The sequence below is a fragment of the Amphiura filiformis genome, chromosome 9 (genome assembly GCF_039555335.1).
Source record: "Amphiura filiformis chromosome 9, Afil_fr2py, whole genome shotgun sequence".
Classification (NCBI taxonomy): Eukaryota; Metazoa; Echinodermata; class Ophiuroidea; order Amphilepidida; family Amphiuridae; genus Amphiura; species Amphiura filiformis.
In genome coordinates this window covers 11,914,381-11,929,596 of record NC_092636.1, presented here as the reverse complement: position 1 = coordinate 11,929,596, position 15,216 = coordinate 11,914,381, and the positions used below count along the sequence as shown (strand labels likewise).

General features: G+C 35.4%; 1 protein-coding gene across 1 annotated transcript in view; it reads left to right on the top strand.

Moving 5' to 3' along the window:
* LOC140159977 (proton-coupled amino acid transporter 1-like) overlaps positions 1 to 1,868 on the top strand; it is a 40,964-nt gene extending 39,096 nt beyond the window's left edge. Inside the window, exon 13 of the mRNA XM_072183245.1 lies at positions 1,448 to 1,868. Within this exon, the coding sequence (XP_072039346.1) occupies positions 1,448 to 1,740 (293 nt within the window). The 3' untranslated portion in view covers positions 1,741 to 1,868. The remainder of the gene's footprint in view (positions 1 to 1,447) is intronic.
* Positions 1,869 to 15,216: the final 13,348 nt, after the last annotated feature.

Here is a 15,216-nt window from a genome sequence, read left to right as displayed (position 1 = left end):
GTACAAAATACAATGCCTGGTAACCCACCACTTGAACAGGATTTAGCAATATAAGCAAACAAAGACCAGAGCTATTAAAAGTTCTATAGCCATCTAAGGTAGAAGCTTATTATCCACTTCAACAATAGGATTATTGATTAGTTTTTGACTATCGAAATGAGACGGATGTCGGGCCAGCTTAAGTTACCGATGAATATGACCTTCGTACACATTTTACACCTTAACTCAGAATACAATTTAGGGAATTTACGGCTCATTTGTGCTGCCAGGTCACATTTAACAGTACTCGAAGCAAACTTTATAAATCTAATGATTTATACTTAAAGTGTATGTATAAAAACCCGATGATCAATTGAAAATTTTGACCTTTGGTATTGACGATATAGATTTGTTTTCCCAAAACACCCTGAAAAATTTGGTCTTTTGGGGAAAAAATCCATATCTTCAATATGAAAGGTCAAAATTCCCAATTGATCGTCGGCTTTTCCTCCCAGCTACATACACTTTAAGAATATATCATTAAATTTATAAAATTTACTTCGAGGGCTGTTATATATCAAAAATGTGAAAAATATCAAATTTTAATAATTTGTCATAAAATTTGTATTATATCGTGAATTTCAAAAATGAAAATTATTTGATATCAAAAGACATTCTTCGTATTCAGAATGCAATTCGATATGTCTGATGTGCTCGCATGTCCCACAAAAAATACTGTCGAAACGCTCATTCCAGATCACTTAAGGAAAATTGATATATATGCGTGTTTTTATCACTCAATTTAGAGGTGTTTGCCAGTTATGCATGATTATGTGTATTGCATTACTCCTAGGCCACTGTGTTGTTAATTTGTTTAGTTAACAGAAGATAAATGCAAATTTGATTTTATCTTTGCCAAGCAAAGTAATCTGCGAAAAAATATTCTGCACAAAAGTATTACGTAGCCAGAGGTTTCTGATGGTTAGAAAACTCGATTTTTTTTTTGGAGAAAAGTTGGGGACAAGAAACTGGATTTTCTCATCCCATGCCCTGATGATACAAAGGCTGTTATGTACTCAATCCTGTAAATGGGAAACAGTCATGGTAGTTGTAAGAATATTGGCACAAAAAAAACAAAAAAAAACCACACACCTGTTCTATGGGCAGTCATTAGCTGGACAGAATTTCCAAGTAAAGTCGGTTGGTTAGGATTTTTATTTTTGTTGTGTGTGCGGAAGAAGTTGACCCTAAAAATCATAAGAAGCTTTAAAATCTGAAATTTTTTTTACATATTTTAATGTCTGAATTTTTTACAAAAATTTTCAGTCAAAATCAATTCACTTCGGCCAAAAAACGAATGTTTTTACTTGCAAACAGTTTTTAAAAAAATCCTAAATCGGGGTCGGTTGGGCATGTAGAACAGGTTTTTTCTGTTGCCTAATTTACTCATTGTCTCTTCTCATTCTAGTGGTATTGGCTATCAGCATACCCAAGTTGGCGCTGTTCATCTCCCTGATCGGTGCATTCAGCAGTACTGGATTAGCTCTCATCTTTCCACCACTCCTGGAAGAATTGACATTGTCTACAGAGGGCTATTCGTCACCACATTCAGTGACCAGGCTTGCGATCAATATATGTATCATAGTCTTTGGACTGGTGGGATTTGGAGCAGGAACTTATGTCGCTGTAGATGAGATTGTACTGTCATTTCAACCATCACTGCCAGCAGCAACATTGCAACCAGCAACAATGATTCCATAATTATTGACAAATTAAGTGTTGTGTTATGTTTTATGTCACTGGCGTAATTTTTGTACCGTTAATATTTTGAACCGCCACAATATCAAACATTTTCCCTTATTTTTAATTTTGCTGATTTCTAGTGGTTTATTTTTGCTCGCGCCGGTTGGCGCGAGCTATTAGTGTTTACTTCTGAATCGAACGTGGGGACATGGGGAAAGCCTGAATATAGTAAATTACATTTACCTTCATTTAAATATTTATGACATGTACGTCAAAACAAATATTCAAACGATGATAATGTGTAATATAATAAACGTGAAATTTTAGTATTTTCAGAGTTTTTGTATATTTTAGACGTTCTATGACTTTTGTTTGCTGTGTAGAGGCTGAATTGCACATGACCATTGAGGCCAGTGACACGTCAGTGATAGTCATGGGCAAATTGATATCGACATTTTTCTTCGATAGGGGTGTTTGAGGTTACTACGGTGTACCATAAGGGACATGCTCAATACAATTAATAAACAACCAGGTTGTCGTATTGAGCATGCGTGGTGATAAATTGGCAAGAAATTCTTTCTGTTGGGGTGTTTGATAAAATTCCATTTAAAGGGAAAGCTTCCTGGAAAGCTTAAAGGGAAAGATTACTGGAAAGCTTAAGCAACATAATACGTCACTAACTTTGTCCGATCGGGCTAAAATTTGGTGGGTGGAATCCTTGATACGAGGGGAATATATGCCCGAAATAAAATTGAGGTCAAGCGAGGTCAAAAGTCATTACGGTGGGGTCAAATTTCAAACTTTGTCCGATCGGGCTCAAATTTGGTGGGTGGAATCCTTGATACGAGGGGAATATATGCCCGAAATAAAATTGAGGTCAAGCGAGGTCAAGGGTCATTACGGAGAGGTCAAATTCAAAACTTTGTCCGATCGGGCTCAAATTTGGTGAGTGGAATCCTTGATACGAGGGGAATATATGCCCGAAATAAAATTGAGGTCAAGCGAGGTCAAAGGTCATTACGGAATGGTCAAATTTCAAACTTTGTCCGATCGGGCTCAAACTTGGTGGGTGGAATCCTTGATACGAGGGGTCAAATTTCAAACGTCCGATCGGGCTCAAACTTGGTGGGTGGAATCCTTGATATGAGGGGAATATATGCCCGAGATACAATTGAGGTCAACCGTGGTCAAAGGTCATTATGGAGGGGTCAAATTTCAAACTTTGTCCGATCAGGCCCAAACTTGGTAGGTGGAATCCTTGATACGAGGGGAATACATGCCTGAAATAAAATTGAGGTCAACCGAGGTTAAAGGTCATCACAGAGTGTTCAAATTTCAACCTTTGTCCGATCGGGCTCAAATACAATAAAACAAACCTGGGGGTCGTACACCTAACAGTATTAAAGTTATAAGAAAAATCATAAAATTTGGGTCCCTATTTTCAAGGTTACCTATTTCTCCAATGCTTAAGCAATGAAATATACGTCACTTATAATTATGTTGAACACGGATCGATTGGCGCGAGGTTCATATTGGTGCGTATGCACCAACTATATATCTTGTTAAAGGAGTATTTCAGTTGATTCTGATTTTTTGTGTTTGCGAGTTATGCATGATTATGTGTATTACACTGCCCCATAGGCCACTGTGTTGTAATTTCGTTCTGGTGTACCAGAACGTTATTCAAATGATTTAATCTGCTATAAATTAGTACGTAAACATAGAAAAGTGAGGGATGAGGCTGTGGATCACGAAATGTCCCTTTAAACTTCTAGCCTAGTACATTAAAGGGATAAGCAGTAGTTTGTCAATCATAGAGACACCCTAGCTGACAGTGAGTGATACACCGCAAGCGTGACTACAAACTGGACTTGTATGCGCGAATGCGTGTGTATAGACATTTGCTTTTGCTGAATTATCACAGGCGATTTGATATCATCTGTGACCAAAAAATAAGCAACTATGTGACTACCATCACTCAAGTTTAAAGGAAGTCTCCGGCAATCACAACATTATTCCTTATATGTTAGAAAAATAATTATCAAGCACGAATCACATGGTTTTATTTAAAACAAACTCATAGTGACCATAAAAACGAATAAAAACATCCGTTTCTCAACACGTGATATTCAAAATTCCTGGGCGCCGAGTGCAATGACGCCCCAGTAATACAATGAAGGCTGACGACAATTGAACACAAATAACCATTACGTCATTGCACTTTGACAATTTCGGCGCGGGAATTTTGAATATCTGTGTTGAGAGCCGACTGTTTTTATTTATTCGTTTTTATGGTCAATATGAGTTTGTTTTAAATAAAACAATGTGATTTGTGCTTGATAATTATTTTTCTAACATATAAGGCATAATGTTATGATTGCCGGAGACTTCCTTTAAATATAGTAACTTGCCAGTAGTCTATCCAGAGAACTTCTCATCTTCTCTGGTCTATCATTCCAATCTTTATTATGACACCAATCAAGTAACTCACAAAAGTGTTTAAGAAGAAGGAGATTCCCTGTGTGCTTTTGATCACAGTTTGATATTGGTTGGTCAGGATTTTTAATTTTTTTGTGTGTGGAAGAGGCTGACCCTAAAAATCACTGGAAACTCCAAAAATCCGAAATGTTTTTACATAAATGTGATCTGCTCCCACAAAATGAGCATAAAGTTGCAAGTTGGTTGTATAATAGTCAGTAATATGTCCTTTGTGAATGGGGTCATAATATGCTGTACTCTGTATTCAATTCTGTCCCTATAATGTATAAAGGAAGCACTGCCAATACAGGTATCCCAACTTGCAACATAATGCTCATATGGTGGTAGCAGGTCACATTTATGTATTATTTAGTCTCAGGGTTAAATCACAATTTAAATCACATTTTAAATCAAATGATTTTTTTTAAATCACTAATATAAATCAACTTTTAATTTTTTACCATTTTTGATTAAATTTCAAACTGGACTTGTATGCGCGAATGCGTGTGTATAGACATTTGCTTTTGCTGAATTATCACAGGCGATTTGATATCATCTGTGACCAAAAAATAAGCAACTATGTGACTACCATCACTCAAGTTTAAAGGAAGTCTCCGGCAATCACAACATTATTCCTTATATGTTGGAAAAATAATTATCAAGCACGAATCACATGGTTTTATTTATACCAACTCATAGTGACCATAAAAACATCCGTTTCTCAATACACGATATTCAAAATTCCTGGGCGCCGAGTGCAATGACGTCCCAGTAATACAATGAAGGCTGACGACAATTGAACACAAATAACCATTACGTCATTGCACTTAGACAATTTCGGCGCGGGAATTTTGAATATCCGTGTTGAGAGCCGACTGTTTTTATTTGTTTTATGGTCAATATGAGTTTGTTTTAAATAAAACAATGTGATTTGTGCTTGATAATTATTTTTCTAACATATAAGGCATAATTTTATGATTGCAGGAGACTTCCTTTAAATATAGTAACTTGCCAATAGTCTATCCAGAGAAGATGAGAAGTTTCTTCTCATCTTCTCTGGTCTATCATTCCAATCTTTATTATGACACCAATCAAGTAACTCACAAGTGTTCAAGAAGGAGGAGATTCCCAGTGTGCTTTAGATCACAGTTTGATGTTGGTTGGTCAGGATTTGTAATTTTTTTGTGTATGGAAGAGGCTGACCCTAAAAATCACTGGAAGCTCCAAAAATCCAAAATGTTTTTACATAAATGTGATCTGCTCTCACAAAATGAGCATAAAGTTGAAAGTTGGTGGTTTGGAGACCTTTCAATTGTTAAGTTGCTGTTGAAGACACGTGTATAGTCACTATAATATGTCCTTTGTGAATGGGGTCATAATATGCTGTACTCTGTACTCAATTCTGTCCCTATAATGTATAAAGGAAGCACTGCCAATACAGGTATCCCAACTTGCAACTTAATGCTCATATGGTGGTAGCAGGTCACATTTATGTATTATTTAGTCTCAGGGTTGGCACGATTTTAATCACTAATATAAATCAACTTTTAATTTTTTACCATTTTTGATTAATTTAATTTAATTTCTTTCTTAAATGGGCTGTTTTACTTCATTCCTAATGCTTCTTCAACTTTTGGATACAATTAAAACCTCAATGATGTCATTTTATGTATTGCTAAAAATTCATCTTCAAGGTGCAGAATTCAACAGGTTTTTTCACAAGATTTCTTTGAAATTTTAACATGTAAAAACACGATTTTGATTTTTTGTAAATACCTAATATGTCTAGCATTCCACTGGTCTCTTAACTTTATCATGTGATATAGCAGTTCTTGCAATCAAAAAAATCAAAAGTATAAAACAAATCAATTGAAATCAAATAAATCAATTTTTAATTTTTTTTTTTAAATAAAAAAAAACCGCCAACCCTGTTTAGTCTTATCTTTATTGTAACCTGCAGGTTCAGGTGAGACTTTTTAATCAAAGTAAGTAGCATTATTAAGCAACTCTTCTTACTGTGCAAATTAGCAACTGTTTATACTGTGCAAATTAGCAGCTGTGCAAATAAAAAAAAATGGTGCAAATGAAATTACTGGAAATAAAATAAAATTTTAATAATAATCTGCAGGTGCAGGTTAGACTTTAGAACTAAAATAAGAATAATTTATTTTGCAGCAGGTTCTTAAGCTGAATTTATACTTGATCGCTGAGTGATTGCGATGTACCGCTTTTGGTAAGCGATGGGCAATTGCCAAATGTTGCGATGCATCGATCGTCACTTTTGTATTTATACTTATCACAGCGATAGCGATCGCAGACGACAATAAGAAAATGCATTTTTAAGATACATTTGTACAACATCCATTGATGTCAATAATTATTGCTTTGAATTAATTCATAACTGAAAGTTAGTAATCGAGAAAGGTAATATAATTAGCAAAATAATAGACCCAGTTGGTTTCAATGATTGATTGATGCATTCATGTGTCGGGCAACATAGATTGGAAGTTGAGATTTCTTCAACTCGCAAAAGCGACGTGGAAACGGAAGTAAACACTGAGCATGCATGAGAATCGCTTTTCTGCAAAAGTGATCGAGTATAAATTCAGCTTTACTGTGAAAATAAAATATAGTGTAGGTTTAAAATTAGTGTACATAAAATTAAGCAATGCAGTTCCAACAGGCATGGGCATTAAGCCTGGGGTGACATACGCCCATCTCAACTTTCTGGAAATTTGTTTGTTCTTTTCAGCCACTTTTTGGCAAATTAAGCCCAATAGCCCACACACTGGATTGATGCCACTGCAAACAGGGTCTCTAGATAGTGTACAAATAAAAAAAATTGACACAATCTAGTCCTTGGGGTGGGGGCAAAGGCAGCAAATTTGAGATTGAGATAAAGACAAAAAGATGGAGTGAAAAATGTATTGTTACAATTTTTTGTTTGTTTTTATATTAATAATATTAATATAATGATCATAATATGTTTGCTGTTATATTTAATCATATGCATTTACCATATAAGCAGTCATGGTAATGAGTCATCATTTATGTGAGGGTTTTTTTTCAAGTAGATTAACCCCCTGGGCACTACCTGCCGATCTAACATTGCCTCTGATTGGCCGATTACATGATATCTTCACTTTAATCACCAATCAGAATGGAGCTTTGGAATAATTCATCCCAATTTTTTGTGTGGTGAAATTATTCTAACAATGTTGCTGATTGGTCCAATTGATAATAAAAACTTCTTTTTGGCCAATCGACAGGTAGTTCTCATGGGGTTATCACATAATTTCAAATGAAAAGTGACATTATAGTGTAGCTAACACTCAAAGGATTGCATTCCCCACCTTAAAAGCAATGTTGCCTTGCAAAACACATTTTGGTGAAAAATCCATGTCCGTTTGACTGTCCTTCCATTACCAAGCTCATTAATATTCATATTTCATATGCGGAAAGTATTTCTGTGAAAAAAGGTGTGGAATCAGATATGGTAGCATTTTAATCACCATCAGATAGTAATGAAATGGTAACATTTTAATAGTAATGTTTTTATAGTAATGTTTTAATAGTAATGTCATTTTAATAGTAATGAAATGGTAACATTTGTTTGATGTTACTAATAAAAGTGTGTGTGATTCCAAAGTTTGAAATGTTGTTTGTTAAGTGCAAATGTCCTTCCATTACCGTGGAATTGCCCTTCTGTTACCAAAAGTAGTCATTTTGAAAATATGAAATTGTACCTAAGTCCGGTGCTTTACCAACTGAGCTAATTTGCAGACACACATTTGCAGGTTTACTTGTTCGTATGATAACTAAATGTATTGATGACTTTCTCAAAACCCTTTACACTTTTGTGGATGGGGCTCTTCATGTTTGCATGTTTTCAAAGCGCTCAATAGTAAGCACATATACTAACTATCAAGTTTTTGCAGTATATGCCTCTAAATGACTGTCTGGTTTGTTTTTGACATAGGCAGACACCCTTCACTTTAAAATTATTTTAAGACCAATCTATTGTAATGTCTGTGTGAAGGGTGTGTGCCTTTTGTCTCTTTCGTAAAAAAACACCACTCATTGAGACTAGTCTCAGCATTGAGATTACTGTAAAAGTAGAAATTTTCATGAGGTTTTTATTTTCGCGAATTTCATGAGTGGACATAAAATCGCGAAAATAAAAACTCGCGAAAATAACCTTTTGCATTAGGTTTCTATTGTAGCAATATCAAAACCGTGAAATTTAATTCTCGCGCAATTGACAAAATCTTCAAAATCGCGAAAATATCTTCTCGCGAAAATATTGACTTTTACAGTATGCTTAATGGAATTCTACGGTATAATTTATACCAATTTTGTTTATTTTCTCTTTTCTACTGTTTTTGTAAAGTTGCATTGGTTGCCTGTCCAGCAGCAATTCGATTTTAAGATTTTGGTGCATGTGTAAAATTATCTTCATGGTTCATCGCCAAAATATTTGCCGGACCTTCTTCAAAAATATAGCTGTAACCGTGGTGGGTTTAGGTCCATGCAAGATGTCACCCGTCTTAATTGCAATCCCCAAAACAAAAAAGATCTTATGGGGATAAATCATTTTCTGTTCAAAGACCTCGGTTATGGAACCATTTGCCAACCAGAATATTAGTTTGATATGTTTTTTGGTTTTTACCATTTTGTACAAGTATGGGCCTATTAGCAGGTTTTCCCGTTGTGTATAAATTATTCTTTTTAAATATTGCTTTTTGCTAATAATGTGTATTTTATTTGTCCCTATTTGAGTTCAAGTGTATTATTAATGTCTGTTTTATTCAAATTTATGATGTAATTAGGAGTATCTTTTACCTAATATCTTTTACCATGTTGTTATTTTGATATATTGTTGTTCTAAAGCCATGTTATGTATTTTTTATGTATTTTAGATCTTGTTTTTGTACAGCGCATTGGTCCAATGTGCTGTATAAATTCCCTGAAATAATATCAAATTTATTTTATGATTGCAGACAAATTTTAATGCAACTAGTCTTTTGATTTCAAACAGAACGTCTTTTAAGATGTTCTGTTTGAAATCAAAAGACTAGTTGCAATTAAAAAATTTCAAATAAAAGAAGTAAAAATGTGACCATATGCAGGTCTGGTCCAATCAGGCTCAAGTAATGAAACTGAGATATAGGCAAAAGATTCATAACTTTGCCACCAAGTATTTAAGCCTGGGTATTTAAAAGACCTGGGGATTCAACATAAGTTAGTAATGGTAGTAAGAATTTCAAAATTTCTGACCTTGGCCGGAGTGGATCAGATTAGGTCACAAATAGAGGTATTGGTTTGTAATAAATATTTTAGGGGCCATACAATAATTATAATTAAGCCTGGGGGTAACATTTCTAAACAACCTGCCAAATATTGCTTGCCCCCTCCCCTTTTGGCTTAAGTACCACCCGACCCCCATTTTACCCTCCCCAGGGCTAATAATTATATAGGTCAACACATTATGAGCATTAAGTTATGTGAAGGTGGATGCAGTTTAATCTTGATTGAATTTGTTCATATAGTTTAATATATTTAATTTGGTATTTTTATATGGGCTTATAATTCACAAATCCGAAATTTAAAAAAGGGCTTACGGAATCTGACTCAATGGCAAAATATGTGACATGATCAAGGGGAATGAGTCACATGTCGACCCTGGTCCAAAATAAATTTTACATATATTTCTAAAGAGGACATTGAGGGCTTTTTAGAAACTGAAAACCCCATGTTGATACAACTTTCCGTTGCGAAGTTACATCAATATGTCAATTGCTGAAAACACTATAAAACAAAAGAATTTGAAAATTTTCTCTGCCAATACAGTCCAACCTCTTTTATCCGGACCTCCTTTATATGGATCTCTCTGTTATCCGGACATGTGATCTTCATAGAAAAACACATTTTTAATGTTTTGAGAGCGTGATTTCATGCCTTGAAGCATTTAGAAGGACATAACTATGTTGCATACATCACTCAAATACCATGTTTCAGTGTTATTACCCCATTTTGAGTAACCTTTTGCTGTCTCAATGTTAGCACTTCAGACACTCAATGCAGAATTACATAGAATTCACTTAACGGGATTGTTCACTTCTTCGGCCAATGCTTGGTCCCATCATGGCCGGATAAGAGAGGTTGGACTGTATCTCAAATCAATATTAGCGACATCTGACTCATTTCCCTTGTTCGCTTCACATATGATTTCTATGGTGAAAATTTCAAACTTGTACTAAAACTCATAATTAATTAAATCACTTATAGATTTGTTTTTGTTTTTATACAATAGTGTTCAGGTTGTATATCTTTAATTGATAGAATAAAAATATATATTTGGGACTATTAAAAAAAACCTGAGAACTAATGGATAATCATTAACATCTAAAGTTCATCTTTCTCTCCATAACTTGCATCTTGCTATGGCCTACATCATTAAGTACAAATGTACTATGATAGGATCTGCAACTTATAAGTTCCCTTAATAACGCTTTTTGAAATGTAAAAAGGTTTTTGTAGCCGTATTTGTTTTATACAACTGGACCAATTTATAGCATTAGGCCAAAAAATATGTTTGCTTGTCCTCCATGTGGGATTTTTGGGGTGGGTGGGTCGGTCGGAAAAAAAATTATATATATATTTAATGACTATCTGGTTTTGGTTCTGGATGTGGTAGTAACTGTTTGGCACCCCTGAAAGGGGTCAAACAAGCATCTGGTGCTACACTGCTGTTCTTAGTTGTTGGTTGTTTCACTAGCCTGTAGGCAATGAACATTGTCATTGGTCATGTGGAAAGATAAATCAATACTTCACTTCAGACCTTCATTGATACGCAAGATACACCATAGAAATGGATTCAATTAGAATGACTGCATACTTGCAGGCATTGGAAACATTGATACAGGAATGGACAGTTATATAGCGTTATAATGGGTATACAGTAATGATTTTCTTCTTAAGAAAATGTCGTTGGCCACATTTATCTTTGAAATGAAATTTATACACACAGAAAAAGTAATAAAAAAACCCATTAAGATTATAAACAAAAAACTAAAAACTTTTTTTGCCTTACACATCATTGCGTTCAGACACAATGGCATTCAGTCACAATGGTTCATTATTTTTTAATGTTTTGGGGGTTTTAAAATTATGCATCATGTATTTTATCATGTTAATAGGGTCTTTTAATGATGTATCATGTTGCTTTTTAATACTTATTGTTGTAAGTAATACTTATGTTGTATAATTTTTATATTATTGTGTTTTTTAACCATGTTAATTGCTATTGTACAGCGCTGTGATAATATCTTGATATAGCGCTGAATAAATGCTGTGATATACATGTAAGAATAAGAGGCCGTTTTAAAAGTTGCGCAGTCCATAGGAGTCAACTTTACTTAAACACATAAATTAGGTCTGGCCTAAGTTGTCTGAGAATTGACTCATAGCTCGGATGTAACTGTTAAAAGGGTGACTTTTTTGCATAATGAACCATGTGGCTGAACGCAATGAGGTATGATGCTATCAATTTGACGTATACAACAAATAAAGCTACGCATAACGTTTTACATTTTTACATTTCGTAAAATGTTTTTTCAATACATGTCAAAAAGCATTAGGGAAGTTTTGGATCCCATACGTGTATATTACAGGATGATATTGTTGACCAGGGTCAATTTCACTAAACTTTTAACCCTTCGTAACTCAAGTAACCATTCGTAAAGTTTCGAATACCCAATACTTGACGTAACTTTATGAAGGGTCCCTGTAGTAAATCCCTTTTACTTATGAAGTGTACCGTTCGTAAGTAAATTTAGTGAAATGGAACTTGCCACTCATCGTAAGGTATGAACGATTTACATTGGCTTCATGTCATATTAACGTAAGGTGACCTTTCTTTTACTTCAGAAATTTCAACTACACATACAAATTTCACATCCAGTACAAAATGTAATGAATGTCTGATTGACACAACTCTTTCTTTGTTTCTTTTGTTTGCCTGTCCGGGCAGAAGCAAATTCATTAATCCACTGTGCAGCTCCAACACAATAACCGATTTGGTATGGTGATATGGTAAGCCCATCCATTCCTACAGTAAGCCCATCCATGGAAAGCTCTCTGTCACAAAAAAGCCCATCCATAAATTGAATTCTCTAAGCAAAAAAGTAAAAAGATATGGGATCTGTATGTAATAATGGTGTTCCAGACCTTACACCGAGGTCAAAGATCATTTTACGGTCACATTTTTAACATAGCCAAACATTAGGCCTCATGAAATATTTCAGGTCTGAAAACAAAAAATTACAGGTGAACAGATGAAGTCAATTGAAAAAACTTGTTTGGAAGTTGTACTATCATTTGTGAATTGATAATGTTCTGCTGCTGCGTTGCCATAGTCCTCATAGAACCGTCGGCATTCTCTTGCGTGCTTTCTCTCTTGCCACGTCCACTCCACCATTCGTCCACATTCTGATGTTATCAATCTATCCTGTTTTCCTTCGACCTGGCCTGGCTTTTCCTTCTACTTCTCCTTCTATCGTTATCTGAACAATGCTATCTGGACGCCGCTTCCAATGACCATACAGGGATATCTTTCTTTTCTTCAGCTGACTGAGCAGACCTTGTTTCTCTGTGATGCCCACTTTCTGACGGATCCATGCATTGGTTTTCCTTTCTTTCCAGCTGACCTGAAGCATTCTGCGCCATACCCACAGCTCAAACGACTCTATCTTCTTGATATCGCTTTGTTTTAGAGTCCAACTTTCTGCACCATACAGGGCTATACTCCAGACAAGAGATCTCACCAGTTGTTTCTTCAGCTTCAGGCTGATCGCTTTAGCCTTCCATGTTCAACTGAGGTCAAAAGTTATTTAAGGTCAACTTTTGAAATGGGCTCCAAAATAAACTTAATGCTGTACGTGATTCCAACATTCCAATTGCTACCAAACTTGCATCAAAAGAGGTTCAAAAGAAAATGTTTGGTCTTGCAATTCCATCTAAATTTGGGTCATAGGTATAATATATGAGAAACTTCATATACTTGTGTCTTAACATAGATAGTGAAGGAGATGGTCTTATAAGGGCCACACTTGGGTCCAATGTCAACTCGTAAATTGCAGCAAATAAAAACTACCATATATGAAACTATCTGGAGTCCAAATATGGCAACCAGATGTTTCTTGAATGCATTACTGGTACCGGTATCTTCATGATTATGTCAAAGGTCAAAGGCACAAAGATCCAGTTGATAGGTCTATGTCTGCTAACAGGTGGTGAGCGCAATGCATTCTCTAAATTCAGTAAATTTCCTTTGTCAGCCGTGTAATTGAATGGGATTATTTTGAAAATTTAAAACCCTTAAAATATCACAAACAAGTAGGCCTATGTTAATAAATAATGTTAATACAAGCCAAAAACCGTTGGGGTTCGATAATGAACCCCACAAAACTAACCTTCAAATTAATTAAATACAGTAAAAATACTGGGTGAGAGTCGCCGTGTTGGTTAGGCTCCGCGCCGATCACTCCGTGTGTAAATTGAACGGCGCTGCACCAGTGATCACGGCAGCTACGTAAATTCAGACCAGATTTACTTCGTGTTCGATTGTATGGAAAGTGCCATACGGCCATGACGGCTAAGCAGTTCTGCCGTCTCTCTCTATCATGTCATCCACCGCCTGCTGCTTATCACCATGTCCTTTTTAAGGACTCTTCTTGTTTTGTGTCTAGAACTTATGTAGTCATGATTATGTTTGTATTATAAATTAGCCTATATCAATATGGGTAAAGGTATTTTGCGAGTTGCGAGATGCGAGTTGAAAATCTGCGAGTTGAAATTTGCGAGTTGCCAAGGGCAGTTGCGAGTTGATTTGCGAGTTGGTATTTGCGAGTTGCCAATGGTAGTTGGGAGTTGATTTGTGAGTTGCCATTTGCGAGTTGAAATTGGTGAGTTGCGAGTTGAAATTTGCAAGTTGTGAGTTGAAATTTGCGAGTTGTGAGTTTACATTTGCGAGTTGCTAATTTGTCAAATTTTTACAGAAATTGTTTTACCCCTATTGGAACTAGACCTTCATTGCCAGTGCTCTAGTTCCATGCACAATGTTGGACATTACTTAGAGAGTTAAAAATATGACCATCATCTATGATTCCCTGTTCAAAGCATACCTCAAGCTCAACCACATTACAGTGTCAGATTATTTTAAATTATATAATGAGATGTAGTGGGGTATCAAATTTTTCAGACAAAAGGATAGAAAAGTTCAAGTATGTGCTAGCACTTGTTCAGTGCCTATAGTATATCAGTATAATGGACCATGCCAACCCCTCTCTGACATTACAAAATCCACCAGCCCTATACCCAGTGATACCTGGCGCGCCTCGCTGGCCGTTTCGTGGCCATGCGCGCACCCCCTCTCGAGGAACTAGATCTAGTTCTATTATGTGCTACTGTAAACATTGCTTTAATTGAACTGTAAATGTGATGACAATTTTAAACAGTTTTCTTTCTCAAAATTAGACAAAATATAATGTTCACCAGTTTTGTTAATAAAGAGAGCAGTCCTGAGAGAGTAGTGAGTTTTTTAAACAGAGGAGAAACAATATCAACACACTCACAAAAATGTGAATTAAAGATTCATTTTGATCATGTTGATAGGTGACCTGACTCTATGATGGGTTGCATTAACAGTTATCACTTCAAATTCTTTTTTATGAATGGATGTCCTATTGAATTCCTCATCTATTTAAACAACGCCTCTGAACTTGATCCAGCCACCTGAAAATCTAGGTGAAATGTGAACACAGAAAATGCATTACATGTATCAGGTACCACAAAGGTTTCATACTGTTACATGTATGTACAATGTAGGATGGGGTATGTGTTACGCATACATGTACACCAGTGCAGTCAGGACCAGATTTACTACACATCGAGGCTGTGTACACTAAAAATTATAAAAATAAATAAATAAAAATAAATAAATGTTGGTGATATCGA